The sequence below is a fragment of the Phoca vitulina genome, unplaced genomic scaffold (assembly GCF_004348235.1).
Source record: "Phoca vitulina isolate PV1807 unplaced genomic scaffold, GSC_HSeal_1.0 scaffold38, whole genome shotgun sequence".
Taxonomy (NCBI): Eukaryota; Metazoa; Chordata; class Mammalia; order Carnivora; family Phocidae; genus Phoca; species Phoca vitulina.
The window spans coordinates 17,096,275-17,114,442 of record NW_022589741.1 but is presented as its reverse complement, the minus strand read 5'-3'; the positions used below and the strand labels follow the sequence as shown (position 1 = coordinate 17,114,442).

General features: G+C 45.5%; 1 protein-coding gene across 1 annotated transcript in view; it reads right to left on the bottom strand.

Annotated features, from left to right (window-relative positions):
* Positions 1-18,168, bottom strand: part of SORL1 (sortilin related receptor 1) — a 147,938-nt gene that overhangs the window by 89,270 nt on the left and 40,500 nt on the right. The window contains exons 7-11 of the mRNA XM_032428035.1: positions 12,132-12,233; positions 10,919-11,088; positions 5,529-5,721; positions 3,071-3,188; positions 2,816-2,889 (exon numbers count right to left, since the gene is read on the bottom strand). Of these exons, the coding sequence (XP_032283926.1) occupies positions 2,816-2,889; positions 3,071-3,188; positions 5,529-5,721; positions 10,919-11,088; positions 12,132-12,233 (657 nt within the window). The remainder of the gene's footprint in view (positions 1-2,815; positions 2,890-3,070; positions 3,189-5,528; positions 5,722-10,918; positions 11,089-12,131; positions 12,234-18,168) is intronic.

The window sequence follows — 18,168 nt, the reverse complement described above, 5'->3', positions numbered from 1 at the left end:
AACAGACGCTTCACAAAATGATTTTTAAATGGCCAATGGGCACATGAAAAGAAGCTCAACATCATTAGTCACCAAGGAAATGCCAATTAAAACCATAATGAGATATCACTGTGTACTCATTAAAATGTCTAAAATTAAAAGGACTGACCATACCAAGTGTTGGTGTGGGCCTGAAGCTATTAGAACTCTCAGACATGGCTGGTGGAAATGTAAAATGGTACAATCCATTTTGGAAAACAATTTGGTCGTTCCTTAAGAAAAGTTAATAAACACAGACCCACCAAGCTGTCCAGTCATTCCGTTCTGAGGTATCGACCCAAAAGAAATAAAAATATATGTCTATCTTAAAAAATAAGCACATAATTAAATGTTTATAATAGCTATACTTATAATCAGCAAAAACTATAATGTCCACCAACAGATGAATGGATAAACAAATTGTGGAATATCCCTACAATGGGATACTAATGAACAATAAAATGGGAAAGAACCACTGATACATAAAACAACACAAATGAACTTCAAAATCATCATGATGAGTGACAGAATCCAGGCCAAAGGACTGCGTATTATGAGTCCATAATATAAAATTCTAGAAAATGCTAACGAATCATCTGGCAGGCATGAGGTAAAGGGAAGGATGTATTACAAGGGGGAACGCAGACGCTTTGGGGAGTGATGGAAGTGCTTGTTGTCTTCGTTGTGGTGTTGGTGACCATGTAGTGATGATGACCGATTCGGATCAAACTGTACACTTTAAATATGCAGATGCCTCCATAAAGTTGTTAAGGAAGAAAAGTGCAGAAAAGGAACTCAGGATCGGAGAATATGCACAACCCATTAGTAGTGGCAGGGGAACAAGAATTCTAGTCACCGATTTTCTAGACAACCTCTGTCCACCGCATCCCACCTCACCCCTCCTCTGCCACCACCTATGCCCCTCACGCCCCCAGGCTGTCCCTCTCACGCGGACACTGCTGCCCAAGGGGATTCAGATGCCCCCTCGCACAGACACGGTCTCAACCTTCTCCTCCCCTACTTCACTTTCTGCTCTTTCCAAAAATAAGGTTCCTTGTGCGATGGCTGCTTCTTGGCAGGCGTGAAGGAGGCCTGGAAGGAGGCACGGACAGCTGCCCCAGCATCAGCCAGATGATACCACTTCACTGGAGGAGGAACAAGACCCTGCTTTCTCCCCAGAAGGAAATCACTCACAGATGTTCAAATCCCAGATTACACCAACATCAGAAGGTCCAAACAAACCACAAGCCTATCCGCTGAGGAGAGAACACCCTATTTCAAAAGGGATGTCCGGCTCCAATGAAGAGGAAAGCAGACGCTTAATCCTTCCCATTGGAGCAGAGCAAGGATGCCCCCAAAACCCCAAACTGTTCACCCTTTTTGACTACTAGGCCTTAACAACCTCTTACATCCGAATATGTAATTATGGTCTCCACCTTACTGGCCAGTTCTTAACGTAGGCACACGCACAATGTCTGGATCCCAGGTCCCTCAGCCTGCGGGATGGGAGGCCCTAACTCACAGGAGATAAGACATGCGATAGGTCTCTGTCAACTGCACAGAGCCAAACAAATGTTGGGTATTATTAATGCTTTACATAGTACGTATTTAAATATGAACGTGTATATATTGCATTCCCAATAGGAAGCACCATGAGGGGACCCCTGGGTGGCTCAGTCGGTTAAGCGGCTGCCTTCGGCTCAGGTCATGATCGCAGGGTCCTGGGATCGAGCCCCACGTTAGGCTTCTTGCTCAGGGGGGAGCCTGCTTCTCTCTCTGCCTGCAGCTCCCCCTGCTTGTGCACTCATGCTCTCTCTCTCTCTCTCAACAATAAATAAATTTAAAAATCCTTAAAAAAAAAAAAGCACCATGAGGCTGGCTGGCCCTTCTGAGAACCACATCCCTCCCACCATCACGTTCCGCCTGCAGAAGGTGCTCAATTAAATTCTTATCCCGTGATCTGTTGAGTTCTCCTGGTGGCTCCCCGCATATGCAGCAGAGCACCCCTAAAAGCAACCCTCCACAGAATAAGACCAACTGTACTTCCCTTGGCCTTCATAAGTCATGGGAGGCTGATGAAAGTTTTTTTTTTTTTTTTTTTTTACAAGTTTGGCAATTCTCTAATGCCCAAGGCCAAATTAGCGTTCGGGGACCACAGAACTAGCTCTACTCTCAGAACTGGTATCAGCAGTGCCTAAGGACCCAAAGCAGCTCTGCAGACTTAAGGCAAAAACAGTCTCCTTCCATAGCGCAGGGTGAAATGGAAGGGCCTGCCCGGCACAGCCCACCGAGGAGAGGCCTGACTTTTATTTCATTACGATACAACAAGAAATGGCCAGTTTCACACCAGATACCAGTACGACCACACGGTCATTTGCTGATAGATTCTGCAAATATTTACGCAGTGCCCACTTCATACCAAGCACTGCTAGGTTCTAGGGGTAAAGAAGTTAAGCAAAGAGACATTGCTTTGTCCTCTTGGAGTATTTAGTTAAATTCACAGACATGAGGGGAAGAGAAGGTCTGTTTTTGATTCAAAAGAATATTTTTGGCATCACGAGCCCACCTTACAAGGTGCGAACACAAAATCAGTGCAGCTGAGCTCACGTGTGGCTCTGGGTACCTTTCTTTAATTTTATAGTCATACTTGGCACCGCTGGCCTCGCCACGGGCCACACGTGTTCCTGAAAGGTGGAGGCATGACCATGTTCTCCGACAAACCAGAACCCAGGTTGGAGGCTGGGGGATGGGGGGTGGGGGCTGGGGAGGCGGGGGGGGGTGGGGGCGGGAAGCTGACCTCTCGCCACCGGGCTCCAGCACTGCTAGAAATGTACACGTTCGTCTTGCTAGCCAAGTTCTTTCCCACCGAACCTAAAATGCAAGAGGAGTCATTACTTTTCATTTCAAGAAGAGGTCAAAGAAGATGTCAGATACCTTGCCCAACCAGAAAGTCTGAGTCATATTTAGCAACTAAAGATGTCTCAAAACCACAAAGAGCCGTTGCTACGGCCCAGCTTAACCCCCGGGGCGGGGACAAGCACGGCGGACTTACCAGTGGCAATGATGAGACCGGGAGCGGACTCCTTGGACAGGATGGGCATCCTCCGGAGCTGGAGGTTGAGCAGCTGACTGAGCCGCTGGGCCAGGTGGAGGGAACAGCCCTGAGCGAGCTGCGGGACACAAGTTCCAGGCACGGTCAGCACGTGATATGACACGACCAGCTGCCTCAAAACGCGGAGGCCTGTATGCAGACAGGACAGCTACACACAGAAGGAAATCTGGCCCAAAGGAACCCAGACTCATGGCCCAGCTGTGCCCCATGGCCCCCCAGGTGGACATGATTATCTGAACCACATAAATGCCTCTCGTTGAAGAAAACAGAACAATACGAGCAAAACAGTCCTCCTGAGACTCTCAGAGAACAGCTATTAGAAATCAGTGTCCACTCAAGTAGGTCGAAAGCTGTCCCTCCCTCTGTTTTACCCAGAGATACTCTCACGTGACTCGGCACTAAAGAGAATTAATGATTTCGTGGGACTTAAAAAATAAGGCCGTAGAGATAGATTTCAAATACAGTGTAAGCAATTCCATCAGAGGAAAAACCAAGAATCAGAAGTCATAAAGGCTCACGGATAAGCTCCCAGATGTACCACATAGGAGACAGAAACACCAAAGGATCCACATTAAAACAGATTTTAAGTGGTCAGCGTTTGTACAAAGCACCAGCTCTGCTGTGTCCACTGCAAAACAAGTCATTCAAACTGGCCCCTGCCACTTACGTTCGGATTTTAATAGTTGTGCAAACAACGCTGTTTGCTGTGTGCTCATGCCAGATTCTCTTGGTCAGAATGTGATTGTCAAATGTTACTCAGCCTCGTCTGGTGTTCTAGACAGGGTAACTCTGTGTGCTTATGTGAACACGTAAAAACAGACATGGTTTTGCTACATACACTTACTTTTATAACAAAAGGATCTCTCTAGCAAATGTCCATTTTGCTAGCATCACAGTTTAGCAAATGAAAGCTGGAGCAAATTAGGTTGGGTCTCAAAGAAATATGTGCCAACTAACCTGTTCTTTCACCACCTAAAATCACAGGTAAAAACTAAAAGCTCACCAACGGTTGTATGGTTCATAAATAAACAGGTCAGTCAGGAGAATAAGCAGAGTTTTAACAATACCATTAATTCTATTTAACTAGGGCTCAGACCCCCAGCAGCATGCTCAAAAGCAGGCCACCCCCATCCACACAGGCTCGTGCAGAGCTCCCAAAATCTAGAAGCCACTCCGGAATAAAGAAGCACCTATGTATCTGTCTCTGTCTACTTATATCTTGCCTCTTTCCAAAGTTAGACTTGATGTACTAAGTCGACACCTGTTGCCAAATAGGGAAGAGTAATCAAGAAGTCCGTGGAGAGCAAGAGTCTCCAAAAAAAATTTTCCCAGGGGTCACAGCTATAGGAGAGTCAACATACTTAATCATGGACAAACAAAATTAAAAATTCCAAAAGATCAGGTAATTGTCTAACTAAATGTTACAGTTCTCCCAAAAATTACTACTACTTGATTTTTTTTCTGAGTTCCTTCTGCCTACCTACCTTACATACCCCAGATCCCTTAGGTGAGGCAAAAAGGAAGGAACTCAATCCAAAGAATGTTCATCCGAGGGATTAGAACAGAGCTGCTGAGGCGAGTGGGAACACTTCCTGAGGCCAAATAATACATTTTAGTATTCTCAGCTTTTCAGATGGAGCCACAGATTGGGAAAATTGTAGAATCCTAAATTATATTCAGGAAGGCATTTTTTTTTTTAAAAAGTTCCACAGAACTAAAAAGCTTACATCAGAGTTTCCCAAACTTTCTTGCTTTGCAGCACAATTGGTGTCCCCGTAAATTTTTTATAGCAGCCTCACGCCAGAATACCAACGTTTATTGTTTTACATAGTTGAGACCACACAACTTAATAAGTAGACATGTCCTAATAAGTTAGCGGCAGTTCAAAATAATGGTATGCATGCATATGTGGATATACACACATACACACAGAGAAAGAGGAGGAGAGAAAACAAAATCTTTATTTCACCCTTAAATATTACCACAGTTACTTATTACGGGATGCATGCACCTATTGAGTACTACGCACCTTCTCTAAGTTTAGAATCATATTCGATCCCACCACTGTCATCTCCCGTTCCACCCTGATTTTCTCACTTGCTTTTTATCACATCAACTGCGAGGAAATCCAGCTTTACAAAGACAGGACGTCTTCCAAAGAAATTCAGCATGAACTCATGCTGAAACTCGGAACTAAACTCAAGATGGTACTTCCCATGATGACCAACAAATATCAAGTATCTTGTGTTTCCCTCAAAAATTTAAAGCATTCCAGAGTGCCCTTGGGAGTTCACTATGGCACCCCCTAGGTGCCCTGGTGTTGAGTTTGGGAACCGTAAGGGTAGCACGACAGGTAAAGATTTGTATGAAAACGCAAACAAGATGAAAGCATCTCTACCTCACAGTTGATTTTTTCTCCATATCCTGTGAAGGCTGGAGCCTGAAGGAACTCCCAGGTACCCCCTTTGTCAAAGGTGATGACAGATCTCATGTTCTCCTCATTCATAGAACCATTAATCAGAGTAGCGATGTAGACTCCTTGCAGCCCTTCCACACGGTGGAAGTCCGCAAACGGCTCATTTGCAAAATACCTACAGTAAGAGAAAATAAACAGCTGTGAACCTGAGGTGATATATCCTTGGTATGTTTTTATGGTAAATAACATAAAATTTAACTGTTGGAAAGTACAGAATTCAGTGGCGTTAAGCACATTCCCAATGTTGTGTTGTACCCGCATTACTATCTCATTCCAGAATGTTCTCCTCATCTCAAAAAGAAACCCTGTACCCACCGGCAGTCATTCACCCTTTCGTCTGCCCACCCCGGGCCCTGGCAACCACCACTGAGTTTTCTGTCACTACGGATTTGCCTATTCTGGGTATTTCACATACATGGAAACATGCCTTTTTTATGGTTCCTTTCCCACAGCATAGTATTTTCAAGGTTTACCCATATTGTAACACAAATCAGTACTCCTTTCCTTTTTATAGATGAATAGCCTTCTCTCTTTCCTTTTCTTTTTTCTTTTTTTTTTTAAATGTGATTGTGTTTTAACTTTGAAGGCCAAGATGCTTATCAGATCAATAACTCCACGCAGCGAGTTCAGAATGCTGACTACAACACACAGAGCTGATGAGAGAGTCACATCTATCTCTTCCCTTGACGAATTCACCCCAAATCCTCCAGTGAGCCTCAGCAAACAGGAAACAGTAAGCCAGACTTGCCAGACACCAGTCAAAGCGCTGGGGCTTACCAGCCGCAGGAATACAGCGCAAAGGGTTCCCCAGCCACTGTCCACACGCTTACGACTCATTATCCAATGCCCGGATCAGACCGAAGCCCATAGGGTTCCTCTCAGAAAGCAGAGCAGAATCCCCACCCAAAGGAGCAGGATAGAGAGCGAGGGTGGTTCTAGAAGCTTGAGGTTATACTTGTTAACAGTGAAACAGAGATTAAGCCCCTCCCAGGGCCTCTAACTACTATGCTGGGATACTGATTTCACTGGGAAGCAGTTTTGCCCTGAAATGGTCCACGCATTACAAATGGAACAGATCTCTGAGAAGTGCTAACTGGAGTTCACACGTGGCTTTGAAAACGGGATGTAAGTCCTTTATTTAGAAGGGTTCTGAGCCACTGGGCTTTGTAAAAAAAAAAAAAAAAAAAAATTTTAATTAAAAAAAAAAATCATAGAACTGCTTTTTTCCATTATCCACTGTACAAATCTTGACCTGGAGGCGTGCTCTGCCTCTCAGACAGAAAGAAGCACACTATAAGCTCTGAGGCAGAAAAGGGAAATTTTTTAAAAGCACTGACAAAGCTACTTCAGACTGAGCAGACTGAGAGACTGAGCAAAACCCTAAATAAGATACTGGTGTTGAGGGCGCCTGGGTGGCTCAGTCGTTAAGCGTCTGCCTTCGGCTCAGGTCATGATCCCAGGGTCCTGGGATCGAGTCCCACATCGGGCTCCCTGCTCAGCGGGAAGCCTGCTTCTCCCTCTCCCACTCCCCCTGCTTGTGTTCCTGCTCTCGCTGTCTCTCTCTCTGTCAAATAAATAAATAAAATCTTTAAAAAAAAAAAAAAAAAAAAGATACTGGTGTTGAGACCACATATCTGACGTGTGGTTTCCTTAGGTCTACCGGGAGTTATTTTTCAGTTGCTTCCTTAGAAATCGGGTGAAGGTCTATCATCCACCTGCTCTCTGTTCATCTCAGCAATCCCGCGTTGGATTCCATCATCACGAGGCCGCCACCATCAGGTTTGCTGGCTTCCTTCAAACATGCGGGAGGTCTGGCCTTCTCTCAGCTAGATGAACTCTGCTTCTTCCCTCCAGTCACTCTCCTGGATTTTTGCCTTTCGGTTCCAAGCAGAAACCTGTCCTCTGTGCCTCACACGCTCCCCAGACGGTCCTGTCAGCTCCCCTGTGGTCCTGTGACAATCCACCTCACCCTAAGTGCCCTCTCTTCATCCATTTTCCTTACATTTCCTCTCACCGGCCCTCACGACAAGCACTTGTCCCCTGCTCCCCGGCCAGCGCCCCAGGGCCCCTGGGCCCCCGGGCCCCCCTCCTGCAGAACCCAAGCCCGCCTTGCCCCCCACAACCCAGCAGCAGGTCTTCCTCAGATACGCCGCCACCGGGCCTGACATTTCCTCTCCACACCTGGTCCTCCATCCGGACACCGCTTTCCATGAGATTTCTATTTGGCACATCTCACCAATGCCAGGAGCACCCCCGTTAAGAATTCCTTCTCTGGTCCTCTAAGCAAATTCGGACCGGTTCCTTGGCACCACACTTGCCTATTGAGTTCAAAGAACAACTCATTTCAAATACCACAGAAGGGCTGTGTTTTGTTTTGTTTTTTCAAATCAGCCTGCCCACGTAATCTGCTAATTCACCCTTATCCCATTTCATCTCGCTGAGATGCAGAAGCAGGTGACAAAAGTTCATGCAAACGAGCCCCTGTGAAGATCTTCAGTCCCTGAAATAAAGCCTGAAGAAAACAGCAAGAAGGTTGAGCCTACGCGGGTCTGTGAACATAGACATAAACCTCTTTCCAGTTTCCTGACTGGACTCTACGCCCAGGCATGGCGGGGGCGTCCTCTGTGACCACAGAAAGGGCCGTGGGCATCTATGAGAGGGCCACACAGTCACCTAACTGAGCTTACTGCTTCCTGGGGAGCTTCTGGCTCGAGCTCTGCCCAGTCACGCAATACCCATCCCGAATACCCGACAAACGCAGAGGATCTGGAAACCTCTGGCAAGCTCTGATTTATCCACTCCATATAGCCAGAGGCTCTCAGACATGAAAAAAAAAAAAAAAATCAGAGTCTGTGAAAGGCTTGAGGAATAATGGCTCATAATTTTGATTTAAAAAGTAAGGAGAATATTATTCACCCATAAAAAGGAATGAAGCACCAACACAGGCTCCATGTGGACCAACCCTGAACATATTATGAAAGGTGCAAGAGGCCAAACCCAAAGGTCATATATTATGCTGTGATTCTGTTTACACAGAATATCCCAAGGGGGGGCGCGGGGGGAGGGGAGACGGGGGGCACGGGGGGAGGGGAGACAAGGGCCAGAAACTGCCTAGTGGTAAGGGGTTTTCTTTCGGGGAGTGAAAATGTTTTGGAATTAGATTAAAGCTGGTGGTTGCACAACACTATGAATGCCCTAAATGCCACCGAGTTGTTCATTTTAAAATGGTTAAGCTAATGTTCTGTGAATTTCCCCTCAATAAATTACTTTAAAAAAACATAAAAAACAAAAAAGGACACAGGAGCCAGCCCAAAGAGGCTGCCACTGACCAAACCAGAAAAACCTGAGGCTGAATCACGGTAGGAATGGTTTACAACACATTAACACGCACTGAATAATAAATAACTCGTGAGTCTATACTGGGAGGGGAAAAAAAAAGTAAGGCACAAAATAGGACATACCTCCGAAAGAGCCAAAACAGGGCATGGAAAAGCACTATCAGAGAGAGACCAGGTAGAAAGTTCTCCCCTCGGGTCCTGTTGAGTCCAAACCCAAGGTCCCGCTCTTTCCCTTGACTCCTGCTCCTCACCCAGCCCTCCCCGACTCCCTGACTCAGCCCACGGGGGTGCTCCTGGCATTGGCCGTCATTCTGCCCACTGCTGAGCCCAAGCAGCTGCGGGCCCTTGACTCTCCACAGTGAAGCAGCAAATCTACCAACAAACCATCAGAATTTGCCCATTTCCATCATCTCTCCCGCTACCGCCCTGGGCTCACCCAACAGCAATCCCCGCCGGCTGGATTTCCATCACACTCCCCCAGCCAGGCTTCCTGCTCCCACTCTTGCTCCTGTCCAAGAGTCTACTTTGCACACAGCATTGAGGATGGCTTCTTAAAACACAGGTCACCTGAGTGTTCGTCTGAAGTTTCTGATAACAAAGTCCATTTATGTTTCATGTGCTTTCCTTTATATCACGCAGTTCACAACTTTTTCAATGGTTAAAAAAATATAACAGGTTAAATCAGATGATGTCCATCTTCTGGTCAAAACCCTCCATATCCCACTTAGGAAAAAAGTAAGTTCCTTCCATGCCCTCGAAGGCCCTATACAATCTGAGCTCTGCTCTCTTAGATGCTGTCCCTTGGGTTCTCTCCCTCCTCCTCCAGCTGCTGGATCCACCCTGGCCTCCTCACTGCTCCTAAAATAAACCAACAGAGTCCAACCTGAGAGCCTCTGAGCATGCTGTTCCCTCTGCCTGCAGTGCCCTTCCCCAGGCACCTGCTGAAATGTCACCATCCTCGAACAGCCTCCCATGACCAGCCTGAATGAAGTAACAGGCTCCTACTGCCCTGTCCTCTGAACTTGGTTCACTTTGCCTCCCAGCACTCACCACCACCAGGCATATTACACGTCTGTCTATGTTCTGTCTTCCCCCACGGAGAACGAAAGCTCCACGGAACAGGGACCCTGTTTTGACTTTTCGTGGCTGGACACATGATCTCAGTGCTGGCCCAGAGCAACAGCATTCTTGTTGAAAGAGCTGGTGACTGAATAAATCACCAGCATGACGAGAGACCGCGGACGGCAATGCCACGGCCTGTGCCCTGGAAGTCATGGCCTCAGAGCCCGACCCCGGTGCCCACCAGCCAGCTCCAGCAGACGGCTCCTTCCCAGAGCGGAGAGCGATCCTCATCACAGTCAGACGCCTCACACAAGACAAGTGAGAATAGATGCCCTCCTGGCCCTCGAGGGTCACGGGTCATTCATCCCTCCTGAACCCCGGACTCCTCCACAGCCCACGGAACGTCCAATACAACAAAACAACTCCAAGCATAGGATGTCCTGATAAAGGATGGGTACCACTGGGGTCCTTCCACAGACACCCACAAAGCAATATTTGCAATTGCAATAAGAAAAAAAAAAAAATGTCAATGAACCCGAGTTACTTGGAGGCAAGGCCCCCAGGGCTCCCCACGTCAGCTTGCCCTGAGCTGACATTTTCCAAGTGCCTTTTCCCACCGGCTCAGAGACCCCAGAGCCAGACGGGGACTGGCTGACATGGGCTGTGACTCTGAAAGTCACCCGGAGCGGCAGTGCTCAGCGTTGGCCTCACATCCAAGTCACCTGGAGGGCTCTGTAAAACCTTCAGCGCCCAGCCACACCCCGAACTGGTTAAACCCCACACCAGGCATCAGGGTTTCTGGCAACTCGCCAGTGGAACCCAAATGTGCAGCTGATGCTGAAAAACACCCACCGGGAGGGTGCAGGTGGTACTGACGTGAGACTGTGGGCCAGGGACCCATGGTTTCCTTACCTCACCAGCGTGTCGCCGCCCGCCCCTCCTGGGCTGTAGTAGAGCACGTTCTCCAAGGACAGGGAGAACTTCAGCCCCTCTGCCTCCGAGATGTATAAGTTGGTGCGGTTGTTACTGTGGCTGACGCATACAAACACCTGGTCCTCGGAGGCATCTACGATGTAATATTCCTTTGGAATCAAAAGTCGAAAAATACACAAGTCAAAAGACCCACATGCGCGGTGGGCTTTCCCTCTGCACACTGAAGTAATGATTGCCAAATGTCCCAGTGAGAGGTATGGGCCCGGAGCCCACAGACAGCTTCCCAAATCCCCGTAAAGCTCGGCCAACTTTCTTTTTGGAGGAGCTGAGGCCGCCATGTAGCTGAAGCAAGCTGCTTCCTGGCAAATGGGGCCCAAAAGAGGGGGCCACCGAACTCCATAAATGACCTAAACACTTCAGTTTAGTTCATAACGTCTCCCTCTTTTTCCCATGAGGTCTATTGTTAGTACCAAGTACGATATACATTAATGTGCATTCCCTTTCCTCTAAGGTACTAAAGGAAGATGGAAGCTGTAAAAAGCAAAGAATGGACAAGAATCTTCTCCACCTGAGCTCCCAACCTTCCACCACACCAACTGCTAGTGGCAAGGCCTTCAAATGCCACCTCCTACCTGTGGCACTTCTCTGATGACCCCAGCCCACCAGGATCCTTCCTATGATCTACGTTATCATACATACAGACTATATATGGTTTCCACCAAGCATTGGACTATATATGGTTTCTTCCTCTGCTTGGTTCTCTGTGTCTCCAACCTGTGTTTCTAAAAGGGTGGGACCCAGCTCTTATCCCCTTTTGTAATCCAGCCGCCTACTGTAAGCGACAGAGCAGGTCCCGAACAAATAACTCAGGGTCACCAGCTCCCCATTCCTTCAGTACTGGCACCCTGAGCCCACTGACTCTGGTCTCAAACTTCTCTGCCCATCCGTCTCCACGTAAAGCAAATTAAGGCCCCCATCCGGCTGCACTCTGAACAGTGAAGAGGGAAAAAAAAAACAGACCAAGATGCCCAAAGCATAATGGTTCTCTCTAGGGACCTATCTAGAAAGGGACTTCAGGGAGCCTCCATCAAAGATCTATCTACCCAGAAGGACGTCCCTGCAACACCCTTCCCCTGACCCCTGCATGCGGACATTAACACTTCTTTCCACCCCCCAAGCAGACCCCACTCACATTAATAGGATGTCTCGTGACAAACTGGGCTGCTCGCATGGGCTTCCTGCCAAAGGAGACCCAGAGCTGGACAGAAGATGGCTGCAGACTCCCCCAAAGATGCTGCCCAGGAAGAGGAGAAAAAAAAAGTTAATGGTGCCACATTACAGCCACTCCAAATAAGTGAAGAAGGAAACAGAAGTGTCAGACCCCTCCAATTCTACCAAAAACACGAAACACAGGGTGACTGCAAATGCACGTTTTTGCAACATCCGTGTTCACTCCGCAGCTCGGGCTGCACTCGCTTGATCCAGGACACCTGGTGTGCAACAGGTGCCAGACACTCCCTAACGCCAGATGAGGACGAAGGACAAACGGTACTGTGGCTGAAGCTGGGTGTGGGAGGGGGGTGGAGATTTAGCCAGGCAGCCCCCAGACCTGCCCAGGGTGAGGTCAGCCACACGCAGCGCATACAAAACCCACTCCCTTGTTCTTTCTCTCCTATGTTCAGGTTACAAGGATACTCAAATTCAAGGGCTTTAACTTGCACAAAGAGCTGAGGGAATTTTCGCTGATTCTCTTTTGCGACCTTTTAATACTTCTCATTGATGAACGTTTTTGCTGGCGTTATGTTTTCTTCGGTAGGGCATAGGGCATTGCACATGATGTCGGCCCTGTCACATTGTGTTTTAGAGATACTAGAGCACTGCTGGAATCTCGAAAATGTGTACAAAAGCGCTAGATTAAGAGCTGGCTGTACACCTCGGGAAGTCACTAAGCCTCTCTCAGTCTCAATTTATTCATCTATAAAACTGAGAAGCTGATTAGGCTCGGGACTTCTCTGTCGACGGGTGTCAATGGCCCAGGAATCCTATAAATACAAAGGCAAACAGTGTGTATAGATGAACCCATTCATCCCGCCGGGGAGGGTACACAATCTTTACCAGATCCTCAAAAGGGGCGATGATTCAAAAAAAGATAAGCAGCACCGTAAAGGCTCAGTGTGGGTTCTTCCAGCTCTGAAAGTATGGGACTGGGAACTGAGGCAAAATGTTGCACATCTATCCAGACAGAAAGGGACGCACACCATCATGTGGACATAATCACACACGTGACTATTAAACTGATCGGAATATTGGGATTGCCAGCCAGAAGGGGTTCATTTGGCTTCATTTGTCCTTGACCATGTTGCTACTGTTTACTACAGATCTTAAATTCCTGTAAAGTAAGAAACATACCAATTTCTCTTAACTATAATAGAACCGAATCCCCTGTGCTAATATATGCCCAATAAACACTATGTGAAGAGCAAGCTGATGAACGAACCTGAAGTTATTCTTGATTTATCTGAGCAGTATATATATATATATATATATATATATATATACACACACACACATATATTCAAACAAATGGCTAAAAGTAGTCTGTTTGAAAGAAGCCAGGTAGGGAGGTACAAAAGACAGCCTTTCCAAAATGGCACATGGAAAACCATGGTAATAGCTTGTACTCAGTATGGGGCTGCGGGAAACGATGGATCTACTAAAAATGTAAAACTTATTACACCTGAATGAGAAAACAGTACCCAGCAAACCTGTTAGGCACAGATCCCAAAAGCCCTCTTTAAGTCAATAAAATTTTATAGCTATTTATAAAGGTCAGAGGATCCATGTAAGTTACCCTATATAAACCCCTATAAATATATATGAATACACAGATGTCCATGAAAAACATACTTCGATGCTTTGTACTTTTTCACTTCTTCCCACTGTGGTTAAACCTTAGAAAGGAGCCACTTTTCTCAGTGACACTGGGGGGGCCATCATTAGTTAAGCATTCTTAACGAGTGCTGTTGGTTGGCACGAGAATTGAGAATTCATACCAAGGCCAGTCTTCCTCCATGGATGCAAAAGTCAGAGTACAAAGGTCATGAGAAACCTCAAAACAAACCAAAAAAACAACAAAAAAAGAAACCTCAAAACACATGCGTCCCACTTCCTTCTGGGACAATAATTCCTAAGCCTGGACAATTCAGGTTCACCCCTAAGGAGTCACTGTAATACTTTCTTGCCACCAAGAAACATAGTAACAATTTTGTAGCACACTGTGGATTGTCAGATAGATGTATCATAAGCTCCTAATACTTTCCTCAATAAGCCATGGGTTTTTGTGGTGGTTGAGTTTCTCTTTACCACAATGACAAAAGTAAAACGTGCTCATGAGAAAGAAACATCCAACAGTACAGACAGATGTAAAGTAAAATGCAGACACTCTGCTCCCTACCCTCTACTCACTCCTCCTACCCTACTCCCCAGGGAGTAAAAGGGAACAGGCTCCCGTGGGGTCTTTAAGGAGTGTTCTGTATCATCACCCCTGAGCATATTTATATAGTGACAGAGGATGCTACACTTACCCAACATCCATTATTCCTTCCTCCTTAGCAACAGGATCTTGACTGCCACCCTAAGTAAACCACTGGGGTTCTCTACCTTTTGCATAACTGCGTGTGGCCATGTGACTGAGAACCAGTCAATACCCGTAAACCTAAGTGGTGTGTTGGGTTTCTAGGAAGGCTGCTTGAAGGGACTTAATCAGTGGGAAGGGGTCCTATTTTGGCCTATCTGTCCTTACTCTTTCTGACTCCTGTAAAGACTCAAAGGCTAGTATAGATGTCCTAGACCAAGAGGGAACGGTGAGGATGGAAATCATTAGTCAGGTTGGTGGAACAGAGAGAGGCCTGGGCCCCCAGTGTACCAGGGTACCAACATACCAGCCCTACACTGCCTACCTCCAGGCAGCATGGAGGAGAAGAAAATAAGTTTCTGTATTCGTTAAGCCACTTTTTATTTCTACTCTGTTACCAGTAATTGAACACAATGTCAATTTGCTACATGTAATTTTATTTTCCACATAAAAATATTCTTGTGCAATTCAACTTTCTTCATTAACAGAGTCTCTTAGGCATCTTTCATTTAACAGCTCATGGGCTCTGACATGATTTCCAGAAGCACTCTTCAGTGAATATACCTGTATATATTACCTTTGCCAGAACTACACAAGAATATCTGTAGGATGCCATTCTTAAAACCCCTAGGTCAAAGTTTTCATTTTTGACAGAAGAAATAGCCTTCCTGAAAGGCTATCCCAGTTAATATAGCTCCCAGCACAAATACTTTCACCAGCGTCCAGGAGGTATTTCAATGCTTCAAGTTATGCCGGTATTCTAGGGTCTGAAAATGTAAGATAAGATCTTTGTTTCATTTGGTGCTTTCATTCCGATAAGGAAAAATAAATTGATGTAAGTAGCTGAATAATCTGGATTTCAAAAAGTGCACTTATATTTATGTTTGAGATTATACCAAAGGAAACGAGAGGTCAAGGAGGAAAGAGCAGAGAGAACTAAATAAATGACACATTCTTGCCAAGTGAAGGCCACAGGATGTCACAGTGAGCTCTTCAATCAGACGTTTCACGGAGAACAGTGGCCAGAGAATGAGGGACCCCGCGGCACGTGGCGGACAAGGACACAGTCCAGAACAGGCTCTAGCATTCACGCCCACCTTCTCCTCTGAGACAGGGACAAGGGATCAGCAAAACATCATCATCCACATTAGTGTTGTTTATACTAAAATATTTATAGATAACATTTTATATATATTTTATTTATACATGTTTATGCTTTAAAAATATTCCAAGAAAGGGGCACCTGGGTGGCTCAGTCAGTTAAACGTCCGATTCTTGATCTCAGCTCAGGTCATGATCTCAGGGTCGTGAGATCGAGCCCCATGTTGGGGTCCCTGCTGGGCGTGGAGCCTACTTCAAAAATAATAATAATAAAAATAAAATATTCCAAGAAAAAATAACCAGTGGGTACACAGCCGAAGAGAGATTAGCAAATGTAAATAATATTGAGGCTGAATGAGGGCACCTGTGGCGGTCCTATCAGTATAAACTGTGCTTTTATGTAGATTTGAAAACGTCCATAATAAACAGTTTCACAAAGTTAGTATTCACTGCAAGCACGTCAAGAATGGCTGAGGAAGGAACTCTGAAAAATCCACTCATCCGAAAAGCAACAAGAACACTGACAAAAATTCTCAAAGTCAACTTTTTTAGAATTCAAAAAATTAAATAAAGGCTTGCCAAAACCCAAAGAGCACTTATTGGAGACGGTGTCAAAGCTCAGCAAGAAGAGCCGACTTTGTGGCCTCAGTCCCATCCCCTTCGCTCTAGCTCTGCGGTAGCCTCGGAAACCCACAGCCTCGCAGCTCCGGGAACTGTGAAAACCAGCAGCCGCGCGGTCAGTGGAGGGGACAGACTGTTGCCACGGCCAGCTTGAAACTGCATTCTCAGGTCTTCTCTACATATAACCTGACTCAGCTCGCTGCACAGACAGACCTATGGAAACAGAGACAAGTGTTTCACATCGCAGCTGCTAGAGCGACATGGCACCTGGAACTCACAAAAGGCTTACGGAAAAGCTGGGGAAGTAGATGCCCCTAAGAGGCTTTGATAAGCTCTGAAATATTCCAGGGACTCTACAAGGTCACACACGCAAGAGCTGTGAGTATGCTCAGAAGAGAAGCGAAAAGGGCCTAATCACTCATGGCTGGGTCTACAGAAGCAGGAACTGAAGGCTAAGGCAGAGTTGTAGATTGCACTAAAGGCAGGCCCCCCACCCATGCTCAAAGGCCCTCAGCAAAGGCTACCAGATGTACTGATTCAAAGCATTTAAGAAAAATCTCTATTCAATCATTAGCTAACCACGAAGCCTAATTATCAAACATTTCATAGCCACACACAATGAAGAATGCAAACTCTACAAAATTAATGAAGGAAACTCACAAACAAAACAAATACAGGCAACAGTAGGAAAAGGTAACAAAAACCATTTTGGGAAGGGGCTACTCTGATATAAGCAGTTGCCACCTTTTACCATCGAAAATGTCTGATTTTCAATAAAAGAATAAGACAAGCAAACAGCAAAGTATAGCCCCTACATAGACACCACACACACACACACACACACACACACACACACACACACACACAGAGTCAATAGAAACTGTTCCTGAGGAAGGCCCGATATTGGACTTACAAACAAAACATTTAAATCCCCTATCATAAATATGTTCAAAAAATTAAAAGAAACCATGTCACAAGAATTAAAGGAAAGTATGAGAACACAGTCTCACTAAATGAGAGTATCACTAAAGAAACAGAAATTATAGAGATACAAATTCTTGAGTGGGAAAGGACAATAACTCACAAGAAAAAAATTACCAGAGGGGTTCAACAAGAGATCTGAACCGGCAGAAGAGAGAGGCAGTGGACCTAAAGACCCATTAATTCTGATGATCCATAATAAACACAGATGAAATCTGAAAACATTATACTAGGAAAGAAAACAGGTACAAAAAGTCACATGGCATAAGATACTCTTTACATAAAATGTCCAGAACAGGCAATTCTATGAGGCAGAAAATAGATTCATGGTTGCCAGGGGCAGGGAGGGGAGGGGAATGGAATGGGGGTGCAGGGGCTGTAATTAGATAGTGATAAGCATTACACAACTTTGTGAATAAGCTAAAAACCACTGAGCTGTATACCTTAAAAGGGTGAATTTTATGGCATAGGAATTATATCTCAATACAGGTGTTATAAAAATTAATATTAAATTTATTGGTGTTATAGTTTTATTTATCATGTTTGGGTTTTATTGTTATTCATAATGTGTTTGGGTTTTATTGTTGCCTATAAATTATACGCATTAAGTGTTTATACCTAGCTTTATGTTTACATACATTTAAGTAACGTTATAATTAATTTGTCAATAGCTTGGTTTTGGTCAGTTATCCTAAAAAAAATCACACTCCAATTGTGATCAGCTAACTTTTCATAGAGAAGCCCACAATCTTGAGATGATTACTAAGTTTTCTTGTTATCTCTACCAACATTAGAGACTTTAAATTAGCATAATGAAGACTAGAAATTGGTTTTCAATAGTGGTTGGTTGGTCAGAATAGCGAAAGTACAAATGAGCTCTTTTGGGAGATCA